The sequence below is a fragment of the Lagopus leucura genome, unplaced genomic scaffold (assembly GCF_019238085.1).
Source record: "Lagopus leucura isolate 7727_CA_CO unplaced genomic scaffold, USGS_WTPT01 Super-Scaffold_73, whole genome shotgun sequence".
In the NCBI taxonomy this organism is placed as follows: Eukaryota; Metazoa; Chordata; class Aves; order Galliformes; family Phasianidae; genus Lagopus; species Lagopus leucura.
The window spans coordinates 17,786,179-17,808,532 of NW_024962252.1; the positions used below are offsets into that span (position 1 = coordinate 17,786,179).

The 22,354-nt window shown below is 35.4% G+C and overlaps 1 protein-coding gene across 7 annotated transcripts in view; it reads left to right on the plus strand.

The window, feature by feature from the left end:
* Positions 1 to 22,016, plus strand: part of PRIM2 (DNA primase subunit 2) — a 90,955-nt gene extending 68,939 nt beyond the window's left edge. For all 7 annotated transcript variants that reach the window (XM_042895145.1, XM_042895146.1, XM_042895143.1 and 4 more), the window contains 4 exons: positions 1,468 to 1,594; positions 3,321 to 3,403; positions 15,048 to 15,116; positions 20,309 to 22,016. In XM_042895145.1, coding sequence (XP_042751079.1) covers positions 1,468 to 1,594; positions 3,321 to 3,403; positions 15,048 to 15,116; positions 20,309 to 20,536 — 507 coding nt within the window. In that variant the 3' untranslated portion in view covers positions 20,537 to 22,016. The remainder of the gene's footprint in view (positions 1 to 1,467; positions 1,595 to 3,320; positions 3,404 to 15,047; positions 15,117 to 20,308) is intronic.
* The last annotated feature ends 338 nt before the right edge of the window (positions 22,017 to 22,354 follow it).

A 22,354-nucleotide genomic window follows, 5' to 3' on the forward strand; every position in this document is an offset into this window, starting at 1 on the left:
TGTGAAGAAGGAAGAAAGGTTCCAGAGCTTCTGGTTGTAAGAATTTGTGGCTGTATGTTCACGGGCTTCACACGTAACTTAATGGATTTGCACAAAAGTTACTAATATCACGTTTTCACTATTATAATGCTATCTGTTGCTGTAGTGCACAGAACTATTGATTTTTGCTGTATTAAGCTTCTCTACAGTTGACAGCTGCAAAGGCTGTGTTTATATTTTGCAGCCCCTGCAGCAGCAACTCTCAGCCTACAGCTGCTGCTTGCGTCACTGCAGGATGATACCTCTTTTACCTGCCTTTCCTGAAGGAAGATCCTTGTACGGTCTTCCTCCTTGTCCTTAGTTAATGCTGTTGATAAACTCAGCTCTCCTTTGCAAGCAAACAGATGTGCTATTTTTTTTTCCCCCCTGCTTAATAGGATTTACTAGATAGGTTATCCCTGTATGCTACATCCTGTCTTGGCTGTGCTGGGAAACACAATTAACTTGATTGTGACAGCATCTTGATAAAGAAGTTCCTTTTTTATCCATCTAGACAGATGCAGTGTATGCTTCAATGTTTATTTTCAAAAGTTTATTTAAACATTTTATGTATTTGCTTATTGTGTTGTAGGTTTTGAGTTATATATGTAATTAAATTTTTCAAAGGTTAGATTAAAAAAAGCATACTTCTGTTATATTTTGAATGAATTTTAGCAGGTTAAGATATTTCACAGTCGTCTGAATATTCTGAATTATTTAGCAGGCGATTAATTTTATGTGTAGAAATAGAGGTAATTTTGAACTGGTGGACGTGACCAGTTGTGTGCTTGAATGGCTACATCTAAAATAACTTGAAATCATTTTAGCTAAGTCCTTATTCACAGGACGTAACTTGTTTATGCCTATTTTAGTTTCTTTCTTAATTTTATTGGCGGAGTTGGTGGGAGCTGACACTCTGTTGTTAGACAAAAGGGATTTGCTAAAATTGTACAGTTTTCAAGCAAAAATACTCAATTTTAGACCAAAAACAGTGAATTTCAGTGCTGAAGCAAAGTGTAGGAGAACCGTTATGCTTTAGGAGAACAAAAATGTGAACCTCAGTCAAGAAGTCTGTAATTTTGGCTTTTCCCTGATAAAGCCATTGATTTGTGGACGCTTATGAAAGGTTTAGTATTACAATGTCTTCTCCATTTACTAACATCATACAGTTCACAGTTTTGATCTTTAAATCATCTTAACTTTATTGATTCCTTCATCTGCTTAAAAGGTCTTAATTTTTAGTTCTCTTCTTATGTGTATATAAAACGTGCATACAGATACTTACAACTCCTTATAATGTGAAAATCAAAACTAACAGAAAGCAATTCCATTTCTCTAAATTTGAGTAGGTCTGCAAGATTTGCTTTATAATCCAATGTTTCTGTTGGCAGAGTAGACAGAATAATGACTTGATATGGTATATGAAAATATATTCTTTTGTTGTTTCAGTTTGACAAAGGATACGCGTACAGCATTCGCCACAACTATGGGAAAGAAGGAAAGAGAACAGACTATACCCCATACAGCTGCATGAAGATTATCATGTCCAATCCACCAAGTCAAGGGGATTACCATGGTGAGTTCCTAAAACCAACAGGTTCAAAAATATTGGAAGCCCTTGGCTAAAGAAGAGAACCATGGAGATTGCATTTGATTTTAAGTGGAAGTTAGTTAGTTTGACTACTAATTAAGGTAGCCGCTGCTGTTCTCTGCTACTCTTCTTGTGATTAGTCTTTCTTAACTGGTATCATTCAGCAAGTAAAGTTCAATTTTGTACTCAACTTTGGTTCTTTTTCCTTCCCTCCCCTTCTTTCCACATTGTGTGTTTAAAAAAAAAAAAAAAAAAAAAAGTTGCAATCCTTTCAATCTGTGCTTTCAGCATGGCAAACTTACTCTACTAATATTAACTCATTTGCTTTTCAGAAGTTTAGGACGTTCAGGACTCTTCTGTATTCTTTATTTCTAATTGTAGTAAAATGTAAATTTATAAATGACCAAGTATTGATGTGTGTATCTACTGGGGACTGCAGTGTTTAAGTTATCACTGTGGAAGTCATGGCTTACACGTATGTAACCTAGACAAGATAGATACTGCAAAGAGAAACTTAACAAGATCTGAGTTTACAATGCTTTTTCAATATTAAAAAAGAAATAAATATTTCAGCAGTTTGTTTTGCAATGATGTGTAATGCTGAACAGAGGTCAAAATAGTGACTATGTGGCATGCATAGTGTTTGAGCATTATCTTTTATACCGAACTTATTTGCAAAGCCTGTTTTATGAAACTAGTTTCCTTACTCAAACAAAAATTGTGTTTTGGTCTTCTTAAAATTCTCACTTCAGATTAGGATCATATTTTCACAAGTATTAGTTTTATACTGAGAAATTATCTGAAGGATTTTTTTCTACAGTGTCTGTCACGTTACTCACCCCTGTAGTCTTTTAAGTTACGTTTTTAATTTCAAGCTTACAGTGGTCTTGCAATATTCTTTTTAGATCACGCTTGGTGGCTTCTAGCTCTGTATGTATTGTGTACACATACAGAGTGTGAACACTTATAGGGGCTCTGAGATATGAATTAAATCAAACATGAGTTCCTACATTTGCTGCAGTAGTTTAAAACCTCCTACCCCTGTGTGATTTAGTGAGAGAAATGTGCACCAGCCTTACTGTTGTAACTCTAGTGCTAGTTAACACAGTCATAGAATTGTTAAGGTTGGATAGACTACTAACGCCATTTAGTCCAAAAATCAACCCATCACCACCATGCCTGCTAAACTATTTTTCTCAGTGCCACATCTACCCTTTTCTACAAAACCCCTGAGATGGTTCTGAAGGTTGTTTCCTTTAGTTTTCTCACAAGATTAATTCTGGGACACAAGAAAAGCAACCCTTATTCAAAGGCTGGAACTTTCAAAACTAATATTTTTACAAAGGGCTATGCTTTAAAGACTAGTTAACTCTTACTACTTGTTTCTTCCTGGTTTTTCACAGATATTAAATGTACCGGTGCTATCACTGTAAGTAAGGTACTAACTAAGTCTCCTTTCCTGTCAGTGAGTGACAACTGTGGCCTGTTTATATTAGGATATTTCATGTAACTCTTGGGCCTCTGGTGTACTGGTGACAATGCAGTGGAGTAATTATTATTAAAAAAAAAGTTAAAGAAAAAAATAATTGCACATATGGACAATTAACTTGTATATTAGTATGCTGTTAGACAATTAGGTCTCTTGAGTGTGTTACTATGCTCCCTTCTGGGTAAACAGCCTTGTTTGTGAGCTTGCTTGTTTTGCTGTCAGGATGCCCATTCCGCCACAGCGATCCTGAGCTACTGAAGCAGAAGCTACAGTCGTACAAGGTTCCTCCCAGTGGAGTAACTCAGGTGAGATTTAATTTGTTTGGAGCTCTCTTTAATGAGGCATTGTTTTTTAATTTTAGTTTGTACTGATGTAGGAATACTACACGTAAATTGTCAATATGTATGTTAAATATCTCTTAGGAAGGATCTGAGCCAGAATCTTGTCTTGTTCCAGTGTTTCCACTGATGTGCTGACTGTTCTCATCACCTTCTGTTGTTTAATATTATGGATTGGTTTATTACTATAATGAGTGCAGTACAGAATTTTGTTTTACTTCATTTTATTTCATTGTGGTTAAGAAAAAAATCAAATGAATCTGGCAGTATTTTTAGAGAATTTATTTTTTAATTTTGCACAAACTTATGGAAGGTGGTACTGTGTGTCGTAACTTGATGTCACTGTTTTCTGTAATAAACTTCTAAATCCTGTACGTTCTTAGTCATGCATAGTGCTAACTTCCCTGAGACAACAAGAGCTTATGAGATGACTACTGGAATTTGACAGATTTTATCAGATTTTTGAATGGTAACAGTAAATTGAAAACCTGTCATTTATAGCGAGAGCAATGCAGAAATTAGAACTTCTTCACACACATACTGAAGGATGGTGAGTCTCATTGATTCTTCTTGCAGGAGGTTAAAGGATCTATAAGTGTGTTGTCATCTTCATTGAAGGGAGATGTACAGGTTAGAGCTCAGATGAGACAGTTCAACAAAAAGTCATGTATATGAACTGTTTGCAACTACTTTTAGTCTGAAAGGTAATTTTTTTGTTCATGTGGAGCATCACCATTGCTGATCAGGCAGCAACAGAGTGCTGATCTAGTTAGAAAAGAAGTGTTAATTTCACTTGAAATAATGCTCTTGGAAGAATTAATTAAGATACAAAATAAAAGAGAATATTTTATATTTTTTTAGTGGTGAAGACAATTAATTTATTGCAAATTTAAAAAATCCTAATGCTTTTTCCTGGGAATGTCTTATTTCCTTTTTTCTTTTTCTTTTTTTTCTTTTTTTAATCTTTCCTTGTCCATAAATAGACACGTAACTGTCTTTCATATATCTGACAGTATCTAGAGATACTTTCTGCATATTTCCTTTTTATATGCATCAAAAAATCACACTGCTCTGAGATTTTTATCCCACTAATCATTGGAAAGATTGGTAAGGATTTGATGTATTAGCTCTTACTATACGTGGGTAGGATTCAGCTGAGGCCATTTCTTCAGTGCTTTTGCACAGTGAGGCAGGATCTGTATATTTAACACAGTTCCTTAGCTCACCTGTGATTTTTTTATTTGTCCATTTTTTTTGTCAAGTAGGATTTGGACTCAGTACAAATCTTAAATTTTCAGATATTGATCTTCTAAATCAGACAGGCTGAGATATTTGGGAGGGAGTGCTTCAAATCTTCTGTGATACTGTACTGATCTTATGACTGTCAGTACTCATTACACATCTGCTTGGTCTTTCGCGGCCAATAACAGTTCATAGTCCTTCAGTCCAGGCTGTGACTTGTCTTCTCCAGTGCTGGTACAATAGTTGATCTTCCAGTGGTATCAGCAATCTAGTTTTTCTTTAGCTCACTGAATGGTTAGTAGGGGGTAAATGGTTCCATCCATCTTTCAGAATCACTTGATATAGTTGCTTGGCCTAAGAACTGATATTTGTTTTGTGTGTACCTTCTGAATCTGTTAGATGTTCTCCTAATTCCAGATCAGTGAGAGCCTCCTTAAAACCTGACAGATTCGTAGTTTGAATGAATGATTCAGAACTTGACCTTTCAGCTGTTTTAATAAACATTATTGTTATATACTGTTATTATACTGTTTTAATAAACAGTAATGTTTTCTTCTGAAATTCTTCTGCTGTCTTCAGATACAAAGTTTTGTTTTGCTTCTGTTGCTCTGTGTACTAGATGGCTGTCACAAAGTGAAAAATTCCCTTCTGTGTTGTTAAAACCAGATCAATGTATGTACTGCAATGCTTTTTCAGTTCTCCCTGCTTTGTCATAGTGAAAAAGGCATTTTTCTGAACTGAGAGGATGCTCAATTGGCCTCATGACAAGGACAACCAACTTGAATTTTATATAAGTGTTTCAGGACTCTGAGATGTGAAAATTCCACATCCACCTGGTGAAAAAAGTGTGCACAGTATTGAAGTCAATGATGATCTGGGAGGATCATGTAGAAAGTCATGTCAGCACCTATATAGTTGCTTGCAGCCTAAGGCGTTACAAGCTGTGGTCCCAGAGCATTCCCAGCATTCATCCCCATCTTTTAGTTTTAAGAGTCATCCCCAACTTCCCAGGATCTTAGCCCTTTCTGGGCTAAAATTTTCCCCCTACCCCAAAAAAACATACCCATGCTTCATATTTTCAATGCCAAAAGATGTTCTTCCTTCTTATGTACAGAGGTTTTTAAGTTCAACTACTTATAAGTAACCTTTCTGTTGTTTCTAAAAGTGGTTAGCAGCGGCTGAGCAGATTTCTGTGGAGGTCAAGGAATCATTCTCAACTATATTTGTGTGACAAGAGTTAATTGGATTATCATAACTGTTAATATGATTTACAGCTAAGAACTCATTACCCTATGCAGAAGAGAAGGTACTATTTCTAGGCTTTTCTGTGAGGAGTAGAGGACTACAGATTCCATTGTATGCTGTAAGCATAAGAAATGCTTCTCTTTAAGAATGTGTCTATGTTTATACCCAGGAGACCTCCTGAGTGGATGGTTTCTGCTGTAAAATTTGAGTTTTTCTGCCAATGTGTGCATTTGTTATGTAGCTGTTGTTACGGAGACAGATGAGATTTTTCAGAAGGCATCTTCATGGTGGGTCTCAAGGTGCATCTCTGTGTGCAAGGGCTTGAGATCTTCAGAGTTTGCCACACAGAGTTCTGTTCATATGCTTGCCAAGTATTTTGTTCTTATTGAAACTGCTATGTGGTCCTGTGTTTTTTTTTTTACATCTTGTTGTACTAGATCCTCAAAGCACTTACTCTCTTTGGTAGAGGAGTGAACGAGAGTGTGCATCATGGTATGTTGCTCTGATGAACAGTTGTCGGTGCTTCTCTCCTACTAAGAAGCTTGTTTCAAGGGGTTGAAAGCTCAAGAGTTTGTTGGCTACTGAAATTAATTTCTCATTCCAAACAATGAGGTTGTTTGGAAACTCATCAGGCCTTCCATATGTATCAGCATCCTTCATCAGAGTGCTGATACTGTCCTGGCCAGAGGGGCTAGAGAAGCTGTGGCAGCTAAGGCTATGCATAGAGGGTTTCACGTTGGCACAGCTAGTGCCCAAAATAAAGCTGATCTGATGTCTTAACCTTAATCTGTGCAAGTATGAATACAGCTGTTCAAGATTGAGTTTGATGGAGACTTAACACTGTCTTTGCAGTGCATCATGATTTGCATTTTGTAGTTGGGAGGACTGTTATTCATAGCAGTCTGTTGGACCCTTATCTCCAGTTCATACAGAGTGATCTGGATCAGAACTATTACTTTTTTGGGGTGTTTCATTTTCATTTGATCAAAATGGTTTTAGTATCTATGAATTATCTCTGATAATGTTGAGGACTTTTTTTTTTTCTGATTAGAGTACCAGGGGTTATTACATTTTGATGTTGTTTTGTGTTTCTCTTCAAAAACATCAGTGCTGTCAGTGCAAAAAAAACCCCCTTGGTTTACTCCTGAATATACTGTGTTCAACAAGATCATATAAACTGAATAGTGGTGGCTTATCTTGAGGTAAGTGAGCTCACAGTTCTTTAGACCATCAGATTTAGATTTGTAGTATATCAGCAACCACATCAGTGATTTTTTTTTTTTCTTGTTCTCTTGCAACTTTTATGACTTATCTGAAAAGATCCTTGAATCATGAAAGCTGGGTTACTGTCTTAATTGATCCCAGGTTGGTTGGAGATGGCTGCAGGTGGGTTTTGTTGTTTCACGAATAATTGCAAGCAGCAACCTGTTGGTTTGGATGCATTTTCCGTCCTGTTTAGTTTATACCTTCTGTTTCTTTGGGTTCATTCCAAATCACCTGAGCTCCAACTTGATTTTAGTTCTGGGATTTCAATCTGTTGTTTTAGAGTACTCATATGTCTTGCCTTCAAGCAAGTGAATTATTACCCTGTCTTGTTTACGAAGCTTATTCCTCACTGCTGTTGTGCGGGCCAAAATATGAGGTACTGTCTAGCTTATGTATAGGTCCTTTCCAACCTTGTGATTCTATGATTCTATGATCATCATTTCCAGAAAAGGAAAAAAAATCAGGCAGTAGAGAGCTGGGACACCAAATCGGCAAATGCCACAAGTTGGTAGATCAGTTCTAGCAAATGCATGTATCTTGTCAGATTAGCACTGCTCTCATTTTCAAACTGTACACTATCTAAAAATGACTGATAAAGAAGCAAATGAAAATTGCTTGAAGAGCAAACTACTCTTCAGTGTGTTCACTATTGCTTCTGAATTGTACCAGGCAGCAGTCTCTCTGCTCTCACTGTGCTCTATCTCTCGTGATCCCCCCTAGATCGAGTTTTTAAAGGATATAGTGTATTTAGAAAGAAGGCTTCTAAATTTAATAAATGTTGCTGGGCTTTGTAAAGCTATGTGGCTGAGTTCTTGCTCATGGAGGTTACTTTCTCAGTGCTGTCCTCAGCTTCATACCTTTTACATAAGAAGTACTCCTTTTTTATCCTTCAAGATTCACAGGACCAGGAAGTTGCTGGAGTTTTTCCACAAATAAAGCATTAGGCCATTCTGTGGTGGGAACAAATGCTGTAATCACGGTTTTTTTCCAAGTGGCTTCTGTGCATGGATGAGGTGTTAAACAAGAAAGCTGGTCTTTGGGACTGTGATACAGAGTAAAGAGTGCCAGACTTCTCATGAGTCAATAGTGTGAGCATTGCTTCCAGTGCAGCCATTCTGTAGTACAGTCAGTATTGAAAAAAGTGATGAAAACATTTGAATATGTAAATCTCCTCAGTGTAAAGTATCAAGATCCAGCTTGCTATCTCAGTCTGGATTTTCTGAGGCTGTGCCCTGTCTGAGATTGTCTCTACTAAAATGGTCTTTCTGAAGTAAACAGAAAATGATTTCCAGGTCATTCCTAGTTATTATATACCCTGAAGCAGAAAGAATTAATCCTGATGTTTATTTCAAGAGCTGAATTATTTGACTTGTATTTAGTTCACATTTTCCTTAGGTTAAGCTGTTGCTTTATTTGTGAAATTAGATTTTTTTGTTTGCTTAAAAATTGCTTCCTGGAAAAGTAATACGGTTAGCTGAGCATCTAATGTGTGATTGCATAGTATTTGAATTTATATTATATTTTGGATCACATTTCATTTCTGTCTTCGGTATACTGCTCATCAGGTAAAATAACATCTGAGAATGGCTAATCAGTTTGAAGAATATGAAGATGAAAGCATATATCAGATAAATGTATCTGTTGTGCTGTGCTAAATGTGCTATAATGTGTTGTTTACATAACTCAAGTAGAAGAATAGATATTGGCTTTGAATTAGAATTACTTTAAAAAATCTGTTCTTGAAGAAATTGCCCAAATCCTTTTCCCAATTCACTGCTTTCACAATAGCAAAAGGTATGAGCACTTATAGTTCTGCAGTCAGGAGAAGTCGAATATCCACATTTATTTTTGCTTTTGTTCCAATTACTTCCTCTTAAAAATAAGAAACAAAGCATGTAAATGAACAGGAGGCAGATAACTTCAGAATAGTATTTCTTTCTAGAAAGAATTATTCTCTTAATTAAAAAAAAAAAAAAAAAAAAGCTGTTTTCCAGATTTAGATCAAATATAAAATTCTAAATAAGTCATTGCAATGAGACTATTGTTTTCTGACAAGTTGGGTGTTTTAGTGGATTGGAGAGTCTTTACAGACAGAGAAATTAATTAGCCAAGCCATGCCTGGGCAAACCATACTCCCTCTTCTGATGATTTAATATTAGAGAAGCTTTAGATCATTCCTGGCTGTAAAAATATTTTCTCTGCAGCTGAAGAATTTTGCCCTACCCTCAGTTAGTGTTGTGCTTTTTTAAGTTATGAGGATACCATTTCAATAATAGTTATTAACAGTTTTTATACTACTATTTATTGTGGAAATAAATAAAACAGGAACAAAACCACAACAACAGCTGAAATTCTTGATACAGACAAATGTCATGGGATATTGGTTTTATTATTACAGTTTTACTGTAATATTATTCAGTATTAACATTTCTTAATTGTAGCAATTGCTAGTCTTGTGTGACTTGTGGTTGTATTAAATATGTAATTGTTGGTGATACCATATAGAACTTCATATTTGCTAGTTTTTGAAAACAGTTAAATTAATATTTTTAAGATTTTACTCAGAACAAAGACACTGAGTATTTTGTGGTGGGGTTATTCCCCAGTAAATTAAGTAGTTAAAACTCAAGTCCTAAAATGGGATAGCGCTGCATGTTGGCTGTCAAGAAAATCTTAAAAAGCATTAGCTCTTCAATCTAGAAATTGTACATGGTTCAGATCTCTCAAGTGGCAGGTTAAAACCACTTGCTTTCCAAAATTGCTTGCATTGTTACTGTCTTTACTACATCAAAACTTGCAAATGCTTTCAAACGATTAAAGCTTTCAAGGTGGATAGTATATGTCTTCAAAGTAAGTTTGTGTAAAGGAATCTTTGTAGTGAAAATAAATTCTTTGGGCACTCTGGTGTGAATGTGAGCGCTGACTCTTCCCATCCATAGATAGAAATCATTTATTGACTGGAGATAGTGTTCAGCCATGGTTTTGAAAGTAATAGTTGTGTGCTGGAAGTGCGTCCTCCCCATTTTAGTGAGACTGTACTTTCTCTAATATACTTTATAGACCTGGTATTTTGACATTGCACTTTTCTTGTGGTTTATCAGAATAGTGAAGAGCATAGCTAATCTGTTTGATCTTAAAAGGCTATGGGAATACAGAATATTTTTAGAGTATGCATGGATTTTATTTTGCGTAGAACATGGTTTAAAGTGCTTAAGATAGATGTTAAGTTGGAAGCTAGTAATGGTTGGACTGGAAAATATATATTTTTTTAATTTGAATTTGTATTCTAACTGCCAGAAGGATGGAATAGAAACTGTTTGCTACTGAGAGTGCCTGTTCTTGAATCATAGAATGGCTGAGGTGGACGGAGACCTCTGTGGCTCCACCTGGTCCAACCCCTGCTCAAGCAGGGACACCCAGAGCAGAGTGCCCAAGACTGCTAGAGAGGAATTAATTTAAGCAAATTCAATGTCAAGTATTTACATTCATTAGTCAAATGTTAGACTTCGGTTCAGTGAGGTTTTTTAGACTAAAGGTGGGCTGCTACTGTGGAAGGCAGTTCTACCCTTTGTTCGTCCTTGCATGTTGAGTTTTCATTCCTTTCCTTATACTGACCTTAAGACAACATGGTAAAATAGGTGAAAAGGAATATCCAGCTGTAAGTGAAACATGGGGAAAGTGAGGAGGGAGGGTTCACTTTCAGTCTGTCATTAGTACTGAACTGGGAGGAATAGGGGGTGGGTAGAATTACCATCTGTGTATTTACACTTCGGCAGCTTCAGTAGCTTCAGCTTTTAGTGTTTTAAACTGCTCATAAAATTTTTATTCAGAAGAAAACAAAGGAAAGAAGAATGATACAGAGAAAGTCAAAGGCATAAACACAAAGATCAGAAAGCAGGAAAACAACCAATGTGAAGCAAAAATGTTTCAGCTCCTTATTCCTGAAACTGTTTTGTAAACTTAGAATGTATACTAATTGCTTCAATTTTGTAAGGACATTCCCCTCCCACTCCCCCCACTTTTTTTTGATCAGGACGTGAAATGCAGTATGGATTCTTGGGGCAGGACTGAAGGTGGCCAGAAATCATATCAGCAGTCATATCTTTAGCCCCCTTTGGAATACAATGAAGGGTAGAAAGAAGTTGTACTTAACTGAATCTACAACAGAATTTGGTTTTGAAAATCTGAGGTAGTTTAGCAGCTGTCAAATAAAACAAAGTAACTTGGAATAAATGAAAATAACTATGGATAATTGCAGAGCTCAAACTATCCAGCTAGGCAGCATCTCAGCTGAAAAAGCTGAAGATCTATAAAGCAGGTGGCTGCATGCAGCTGCCAAACATCATCTTAACCTAATTAGTAGTCAGTAAAGCAACATCAGAAAAGCGGGCTGCAGATGGTAGCAAAGGAAAGGCGCATAAGAAGCAACAAAAAGAGTCCTTCAGTATGTACCCTTCCTTGCAAAGTAAAGCAATTTAGTGTAAATGTCTGAGTATAGGAGGAGGCAAAAGATTGTTGTGGGTAATTAAGGTAGTTTTGAGAGGAGAACTCTTTCTGGATAACACCAGTGAAAAGCAGCTGCAAGTTTGCTTTCGTTACCAGCGCAAATGTAGTAGGAATGGTGATTTTTATTATGAATTATAATTCCTTTTTGTTGAAATAGAAGACTGTTCCTCTCACTCAGAATACTTTCATAGAATCATAGAATCACAAGGTTGGAAACGACCTATAAGATCATCTAGTCCAACCGTCTCCTTATCACCGCTGCCACCACTAGCTGGGCTCCACTGTTGTCTTTTTTAACTGTTTCTTTTTCTCTCACAGCAACTTGCTCCCGTTAAAGCCCATTAATCTGCTAAATCTGTTCCTCCTAGGATATATTTATGGTAACCCTCATTCCTCAACTCCATCATATACAGAAAAGTGAATCTGTTCCCATGTGAGGTGACCAATTTAAAGTTACTGATATGCTAATTATCAGGCTTATGGCTTGTCTGCCTTCTGGGTGCCTCTCAGAATGGATGGGACCTGAATTTTAACTGCTTTTCCCTGAATAAGTTGCAAAAGTTTGTCTGACTTTTTTGTCCAGCCTCTGTTTTTCATCACTGTGTAGGAATTGTGTAGTGTTGTCATCTCTGTCTGACAAATTTGGCTGAAATTGACTCAGCAGCCAAAGTTGGAGAGGAGATTTGGTGGAGAGGGGAAAGGAGTTATGGATAAGTATGTTAGTACAGTGTGTGGTTAATGATACAATCATATACATTATTTGGGGAAATTGGACGAAAGTACCTGGTCTGTACTGTCTGTGTGGTGACACAGCAGTCACCTCAGGGAGGTTTGAGGATTCTTGAGGAAGTGGGACAAGTGTTCCTTGTTGGATCTGCAGAGAAGCTGGAAAGATTGAGCAGCTACGAAATAATAAAGCTTTTCTTTAGAAATTTGAGTTCCTCAAGGAGAGCTCTGATAACGTTATGTATATGAGAGCAGTATTGATTCTTCTTCACTGTAAAGATGGGTCAAGATTTTCTCGTAGATGGGTCAAGGGCATAAGTGGGCATGATATAGTTTGTTCTGAATAATCCCTCCTACAAAACTGGAAATTAAAAGTGCCCCTTTATTCTGTCATCATCTGTGCTTTGTCAGTGATAGCTGTCACTTGAAGTTATCCGAGAAGACAGCAGTGATCTTACATCCTGTGAGTCACTGTAAGTTAGTAAATCAAACACTGGCTTTGGTTGGTAATGCTTGTCATTTCTGCTTTTAAGGATAGTTGGACATTGGCATCATTGATACAAAAAGTAGCTATAGTGTCATGGTCTGAAATTGAAAAGTTGAGCAAACTGCAGCATGACTAACTTTTTAACTGATCAACTTTTCCTAAAAGTTCTCTAAATTACAAGAGAATTTTGATGCTTTTAAACTTTTGGGTTTTATACACAGAAGTTGTTGAGGCTTTAGAAAGGTTTTGTTTGCTCACTTGATTCTGAATCTTAGAATACCTTTCCAGCTGAGGATTAGAACTATTTATATTGAAGTGTAATCTTGGTTAAATTAATAAATCTGAGAGAACCTGAAGTGTTCATGAACTCGGTTGAGTTAGTTGGCTCTTCCAGCTGGAAAGATTGGTTTAGAAAAATCTGAATGCAATAAAATAAAACATTCAACCAGCAATGGGCATGTAGTCTTCTGATCAGTATTCCAAATTATGAGAAAAACATGTTAGGGCTTAATGGCTTTTTGGAATAATGAAAGCTGGCTTAATGTTTCTGTCCTATTTGAATATATGTGTTGCATCTATCTGTAATACATATGTGTGTATATATGCAAGTAAACAGTACAATGTTGTTAGTGTTTAATACAATGTAGTTAGCATTTATTTGAAAGTTAAGATAGCTCTTTTGCACAATACAGATATTTTTTGTTAGGAACAGAAAGAGAAAAATGTAAGGCAAAGCACAGTTGAAGCATTTAGAATAGTTTTCTTCAACCATTTGCTTAATGTAACACTATTTTTTTCAGTCGTTTTCAAAAGAGAGAGATAAAAAAATCGAAGTGTGCATGTTTCTGTGCATACATATGCATGTATGTCAGAGAGCTGAATTTCAGACTTCATTGCCCACTTGGCCTTGATCTTGAACTCTTACAGAAGATTTAACAGGAATTTGCAAGAGGCATAGAAGTGTAATCAGTTAGACTATGACAGAGAAAGTATGTGGTTAAGTACTTTCTTGGCACTGTGTTGCCATTTTTTTTATCCATTCAGCAAAAGTAATTTATTTATATATCTGTCAATAAATACGAGGCGGCATCCAGTAATGAGGACAGCAGGGATTTAAGCTGGAGTACGTTGCTGTGTTTGACACAAAGGTCAAACCTGGGAAAGGGACTTGAAATTAACATTTCTAGAAAACTACTTTTCCATCCACTCAGGTTATCTCTTAATTCCAGCAATCTTCTCATTTTGATAAGCAGGGAGAGCATGTATTTTGACTATATGAAGGAGGGAGGAGCTGATAAAACTTTATCACATACAAAAAAAAAAAAAAAAGGAAGAAAAAAAATCAGCCAACATTGTGTTCTGCTGATAAGAGTGGGACTTTGTACAGCACAGAAGAGATTACATGCAGTAGAATTGGGACGCAAATTGTGTTTACAAAAGATGGCATGATTTTCCTAATAGGTGTTCAAAGCAGGCTATTCACTCACATATTCTGCTGAGCTTGGCCAGAAATAGCTTCATTTTAAAAGGACAAATATGATTGAGGGTTAGAAGCATTTCCCTCTCAGAGATACTTGTCTGAAGGGTTTGAATTAAATTTTCTTGATGATGGAAGCACTGTACTATTTTATTTTGCATCTGTATGAACTGGTAGTATGGAAAATAAAGATCCAAATAGTGTACTTGATTGTTGTGTGTTTTGAACACTTGAATTACTAGATTTACATCTGCTACTATGGAAGAAGTGTCACAATATAGTTTAGCAATAGCTGTCACAATTTTATTAACAAAATATTAATTCAACTTATTCTTGAAATTAAAGTACTGAAATTAAGTTTTAGACACCACGTCTATCTTCCTGTGGTTTTATCTTGGCTTTTAATATGATATCACAGAATTGTAGGGGTTGGATGACACGATTATTTTAAAAGAATTGTAGCATGTCTAAATTCTTTTAGTTATTAGTAGAATACACCAGTCAAAGATGAAACGTGCTGCAAAGTTACTTGAAGTACTATACACATCTGTTGGGAAAGGTGATATTTGCCTTGTTGTAGTAAATATCAACAAAATGCAAAGTTCTCTGTTGCATGTGTGTGCTACCTGTGGATCCTTTACATTTTTTCTTCCTCTGTGTAGATCCTGGAATTGGTGAAGGGCATGCATTACCAGCTGGCGTGTCAGAAGTACTTTGAATTGACACATGATGTAAGTAGCTAGTAGTAATTTTTGTTAAACTACAACCATTGACTTTGTTTTGAAGAAGACCTTGGAAATTGTGTATGAAATGCTGAGACTATTTGCAATTTTTATGTCCAATGCTAGCTATCTTGTGTTTTTAGTTTTCATTTTAATAATTTCTTTTGGAATTCCCTTTATTTATATATTGATGACATACACATCATAAACATTGCAAGATACAGAAAAAGTTTGTGCTTTCTTCCTAAAATAGTCAATACTGTTAATTTGTTTGAATGTTTTCATTTAGATATATACACTCAAATGTTAAATGTATTTGAAGCTGTTTAACTTTTTCAATATCCTGTTTTTAAACAAGTTGTCATTTTTAACCCATCATGCAAGTTTGGTATTATAAGGTATACCTTAAGCGGAATAGATCTAACAAATGTAACCAAAACTCTAATCTTTCAGCACTTAGAGAGTTGATGTTAATTTTCACTTGATAATTTTCTCATGTCATTTGTCATGTGTGATTAATTTTTAAATCAAGATAAGCAGACCTTTCCCTGCTTAATAGTAAGCTTCTATAAACTTTTAAATTAAGATCCTCCACAAAGGAGAGGTATAAGATAGCGAAAGGCACTGGCACATCTTCTTCCTGATTTCTTGATTCAGCAAAAATAATTTTCTCATTGCTTCAAGGTTCCTCACTGTCAAGAAAGTAGGAGCACAGCCCTTCTTATAACTAACTTTTCTCCACAACTGAAAAAAATTGAAGCATCCCTTTCCAAACATCAGAACATGAAATGATCTTGTTAAAATCTGGATGAGGATTAGATGATTTTTGCCATTGACTTTTTTGTTCTCGCTGGTTTTCACATTTGATTTGTGTGGAACTCTTTGTCTCCTCAAATTCCCAGCAATCATAAGGCTTGAATGTACAGCAAAAGTATGCTCTGGAACGTATTTAGTATTGCCTATTTCTGAGTTCACAGAGTCAGTCACAAGCTATGTCTACTTAACTGTTTTTGCATTTCTTCCCGTTATCGTTTATCAAGTTTCTGTTGCATTTTATTCTCATGATTGTAACAGCTTCTCTGTTGGTTTCTGTTGTATAATGCTCGACACTAAATCTGTCTTAATAAATCCAGCTGGATTAGAACGAAAATGTTTACAACTGTTGGAGAGTCCTTGCACCTCAATGTTTCAGGTTCAAGGGATACCTAAAAGATGCTTCTCTTCAGATTCGTTGTAAACTGGGCTTTATTAATTTAATTGCTATACCTCACCCGGATCTTTGTGTCACCATCTCACAACCACAGAAGGAAAGCAGCTATCATTTGTGTAGTCTAGTGTATTCTCTTCAGGAAGGAACTAATGTGTTAAGAAATGCACCTCTGTGCATTTTAAGTCTTTGACTAACTGTGAAAGGTACTTGCTAAGCACTACATAGAATGCATGAATAGCTTTTCATGTTCTGGAAGGTTAGGGTGTACTGCTTTTTGAGAAAGTTCTTTTCTAAATAATAGTACTGTAATTTGACCAAGAAAAGCTTTTCTACGTGTGTGATGAAAATAAGGTATTTTGACTTAGTAGTCAACAGCCTTTTGAACAGCCTGTGCAGAAACATGATAGAACAAATATCATAAAAGTATGATTGGACAGCTAGATATTTTCAAAATTATAATATTTTAATAAGAATCAAGAATTATTTATTGAATATGAAACCAGAGTAAGTATTCAAAAACTACTAACGTATCTGTATTTATGGTCTAATTTAAGTTATAAGGCATATCTGGAAAGCATCATAACTGCTTGAAGTTCTAATATTTGTACTTGAATTATCAATAAGCTATTTCATGTTGATTATCCCTTTTAGATTTGTTGCAATTTTATTTTGTACTGATACAAGGCAACTTAAGTGAAGAGGAAATGAGACACCTTACAAATGTAGGGAGTGTAACCTGAACTCCAAGCAAATACTACAGCAATGAGGAATACCTTTCAAGATTACAATAGCATTGAGATTTTATTTTAATTTGGTTGATAAAGTTGGATCTCAATTCAAAACAGAGAAAAATCTTATCAGACAAAACAGTTCAGCGATCTGAGCTACATAACATGCAGTCAAGTAAAATAGATTGATATCAGCTGTAAGCTGCTAATAGGTCAAATTAATATTCCTGTGACGGATTGTCTGTAAAAAGAATTAGTGCTGTGGAATTTCATTGTACATAAATCACCATTTACTGTTTTAAGCCTCTAGCTGTTAAGAATAAGAAAACCTAACTGGTTATTGACTGTGTTAAGTTGTATTCCAAAGGAACTAGAGACGTTAATGACTTTTGCATGAGTATTGCTGTACTAGTAATTTGCTGTAAATAAGCAGGTGATTATGTATATATTAATATTAATCTCTCAAAATTTTATTCCAGACCACTAATGTTTTACAGTCATTGTATATTTTTAAGAAGCAAATTAAATCTAACACACTTAGCACGCTTTCTGCTGCCAAGGAATCACCTGGAGTTGTTTATTTTGAAAAATACATACATGTAAAATTTTTTTCTTTGTCTGTAATTAAATGTCAAGAACATTCAACTTGATGTGGTTGGTTTATATCATTTACTCTAGCACCATAACTGTTCCACATGGTTTATCTGTAACACCAGCTGTAATTTTAAAAGTTCTCGATTAAAACTCAAAGAAACTTCAAGCAGAGAAATTGCTGTAAAATTGTTGTTTCAGTTTCTTTTAGAACATTTCTTATAGCAGCAACTATAAAATTAGAGTTGGTCTGAAGGTCAGTATGTGCACGATGTGTTGAATCCAAGAATAGTCTTCTGATAGTATCAGCTGCTAGGTGGAATAAAGAGTTCTGTCTGAAGTGACAGATTTCTTCACTGGAATCAATACATGCTACAAGCTTAAATTTCTGACTGCCCAGAAAATACATTTTTCTTTGGACATAGTGGATTCTAGATGGGTTAACAGGTGTGAATGCGTAAAACTGTTAGAGAAATCTAGTTTCTCTGTTTCTGGCAGTAAGCTTCTGGTAACTTCTCTGTAAGCTGAGGAAGGTTTTCAACTTGGTGGTATTTCTGATGTATTTTTTGTGAATATTACCTAAAAACATTGTAAGACTTACATGAGTAGTCTAACATAGAAAAATTTCTGTGATTGTTTTTTAATGTTTCACCCCTATTTTTGTGTTCAACATTTGTTGTGTATTTCCAGTCAAAGCGGAATATTTTTGTTCAGAGAAATATTCACTGAAAGTTACTAAAAATTACACTGGGATTATTGGTTTATCACTATCACAAATGCTGATGATAATTATGAACAAAACTTCCCATTTATTTCTTCCAGCTCTCAAAAGAGGTGACTGAGTAGGTAGAATTCTTTTAATAAAAATGATGTTGCCTAAACTTAATCCACTACAGCTTTATTTTAGTAACATTCAGGTTTGAAAAGGAGAGTACACAGACTTATCCTACAGTTTTAACTAACAGTCTTTAAATAGTTTTTAGCCAAATGCCATCAATCACCTCTGGAAACGTGGCTGTAGTTTTCACTTATACAGTGAGCATGTTCTAACGTATTGGGAAGAGAGCAGTTTAAAACAAAATTAGAATTACAAAATGAATCTTATTGGTCTGAAGAGAACTGAGATTTTAAGGAAAAAAAGAACTCATTAAGGGCTTTTTCTAAGTGAATAAATAAAGATTGGCTTTTTACTGTATTACTTATTTTTAAGCCTTTTGATGTGAAGAAGTAATTTAGTAGTTCCCACACGATGGAAATTGGAACATGGATGAAAGCTGGCTGGATGAAATTCGTCCAGATAAGACTGAAATTAAATTTACTCTTGGTTTTGGATTTATTTTTGCTGAAGTGCCTTTTATTTTTGAATTCCTAATTAGCATGGTAGGCCAGCCACTTATTTTTAAGATTTTTTTCAATCAAGGTCACTTGCTACAGTCACTAATATCTTTTTTTCATGCCTGAATTAGATTTTGTTGTATGTGTAGCTGTTTTCTGATGGTGCTAAAGTAGGTTGCAGCAATACATTTAATCAGGATCTCATTTTGGACACCCATTGATTCTGTGCTTGATGATTTTTCACAAGTGGCTGAAATTTAAGCTCGTGGCTTTGCATATTAAATCAGCCACTGTGTATATCCTCATGAGGGGGGTGTGGGTGTGTGCAGAATTACTTGTTAAGTTGGAATTGACTCCACTTCCCCCAGCTGCAGCTCTCCCAGCACTGCCCCAACACAGCTCTGCAGCTCTGCTTTCCAACCGTGGGCTGTTCTTGGGCTGTAGCTCTGGCCTGGGCTACTTCTGAGGGTATCCATGGGCTGAGACCTTCAGGTGTTATCCGCTGCTGTATAATACAAAGGTTACATCAGAGATTGTGGTGAATGTGTCAGTTTTACTTTTAAAACTGAAGCCCTGTTGAAGTATTTCATGAACATTAATCTAATTTGCATTAGTCAAATAATTATGGACCTGAAAGAATGTTGGCTAAGTAGAAAAGAACAATACAAATACAGTACTCTCTATGCTAATATTCTATTTCAGCACCTAGCTGTTCTGTGGTATTGGTTTTGCAGATAGTGGAGTTTTGGGATGCTGATGCTTAGCACTGGAGCTTAACCTACTGGACTTGCTTAGCCTGTCGTTCTGTAAACAGTGTATTTATTACTATTGGGGGAAAAAAAAAATAAAAAGATGAAGCTGCTGGTTTCTGTTCAGTGTGCTTCATGTTGATACTTTAAGCTCTGGGTTCTTTTTCTGCTGTTGTAAAAACTTTTACTTATTTTCTCTATTTCCATTTGTGCTTTAGACTTAGCATGGTTCATTTCTTGTGTAAGAAGATGCTGCATTTAGGTATTGATTCAGTTCTCCTAAATCTTTGAATCTTTGAGTGTATGGTATTTTACCTGTATTGCTTTTTTGTTTGTTTATTTTTAATACAGGAAAAACAATTAAAAATACTGCTTGATGATTATGCCAAAGCAATCATTTTATTCCTAATGTGAGGAAAGAAATTGTGTGATTAAAAAAAAAAAGTCAGGGTTATATTTATTGGGCTAGTATTGACAAACCACTGCATTCAACAAAATTTGAAATTATTAAATTAATAGTTATTCTTAAATATGAATTGAAATGATTTTTAAAGATAAGAATAGTAACTTTTCCTTTCATTTTTGTAGGTTGATGACATTGGATTTTCTTTGAATCATCCTAATCAGTATTTTGCAGAAAGTCAAAGGATATTAAGTGGTGGTAGAGAAATGAAGAAGGAACCGAGTCATTTGGGAAACTCTCAACAAAGAAATAATAGTCAGGAAAGCGTGAATTCAAATTCTACTCCCACCACTTCAAATATGACTACTGATGCAGAGCTGGAGGGACTGGAGGCATACTTCACTGAAGATTAAGCAACTATGGTAGCTTTTTTCTTTTTCTGTTCTTAACTGAATTAATGCTTTTACTAAGAAACATGCACTTCACTACTTAGAAGACACAAGCATTTAGCAATTAGTGTAGGCTGATGGAAAAGGAAGAATGATGCTGAAGCTGTAATCACGTGCAGTGCTTACTGTTGTTGCTGTAGAATACTATTGCATAGGGCATCTTGAAGGATGGGAAATGGGAAATTCCTTCCCATTTCTTAGGTGCCTTTTGCCTGACTTGCCTTTTTTGATTTTGTTTAAGATGTATAATTATTTTATCCTGTTTTGTGGTCATTTTTGTATATTATTAATAAATAAATTGCAAGATAAAAAATTGCAGTATTTTATTTTTAGCTGTCTTTATATGGCAATTAAGTGAGACTTCTTCCTTGATCTTAACTACCTTCTGAAGCAGTGAACATGTTTTCTACACGAGGAGCTGAAGGAAATCAGCTTCCTAATTCGTGTACCTCAGCACTGAATTTCAAGAACTTGTTAATGTGCTTGAGGTAGAACCTAGCTAGGGTGTGCATGTTACCTGTGTAGTTGTTATGCTAAAGGCTTTATTCTTTGCAGCAGCTGACTGATTCAAACTATTAATGGTGTAATTGGACTTTTTCTTTTATTACTATGAAGATTTTGGACAAACCTTCAGTCTTTGCTTCTTGTATGTTGTATGTTCATTTAAGGGCATGTAACTTTCACATACCTGGTGCAACACTGGGTGTTAAAAAAAAATATATCTTTTGTTGCTAGAAGAGGATTGACTAGTAGGGTTCACTGTTCCTTAAATTATTCCTGATTTAATTAATGACTGCTCTGTGTAAAGTACCAGAATCTTACTCCTTGAATACCATATATTCAAAGGAGTTGTAGAAATCCATCCTGAAAAAGGCTGCACTCCAGATACTGAAGATTGAAGCAGCAAGGAGTTACAGACAGTGATGCTGGTGAAGCACCAGACAGCACTCCACTGATGTGTGGGACTGTTGGACTCCATTGATGGTGAAGGATTCTATGGAATCCACAGATGATTGAAGGATTTTCACCTGAAGGTTTTGAAGTGCCTTTGTAAGTCATGACAGTGCTCTAATTTTGAATTTATTCTGCCCTAACTCTCCCAAATGATGACATTGTCACTTTAATCACATTGCAATTAAAATTCTTAGCACTTTCCTTACCTTTACTCTGAAATCTGTTACGTTGGGAATGGGGGCTCCCTGTTTATATATCTTCATTGATTGTTACATTAGTAGAATATAATTATTTTTAGGAATTCAAACATAGAATTTAAAATAGGTCTCTGTTACAGGGAAGAATATAACCTCACTTATCCTCTGTTAAGTGGATAAATCTTAATCTAGAATGCAATGAACATAACATTATTTGACCTTCACTAGTTTACTGCTGGTTTATGTCTCAGCTCAAATGACTTTGAACTGTATTTTCTATTTTCTTCCCTTTTGTTACCTGCCAGGTGAATTGCAAAAAAAAAAATAATAATAATAAAATAAAAAAAAAATAGCAGTACATACAAATTAGTGCATACAGTTATAAGTAGCTTACAAAATGTAATTAATGTTTTTCTTTTTTGTCCTATTCAAAAACAATTTAAGGCAGTTTATTTTCAAATTTTTTACCATCTTGAATTTGAAAGCAGAATACTTTTAATTTGTTTATTGGTAAAAACCCAAAATGAGAATCTTCCCTCTCAGCAGCTGGACACTGAGTTATTTGTCTTCCAGAGCTTTTGAACACTAACTGCCATGTAATTTAAATAAGAATCACTTGTTCCTTGATTGT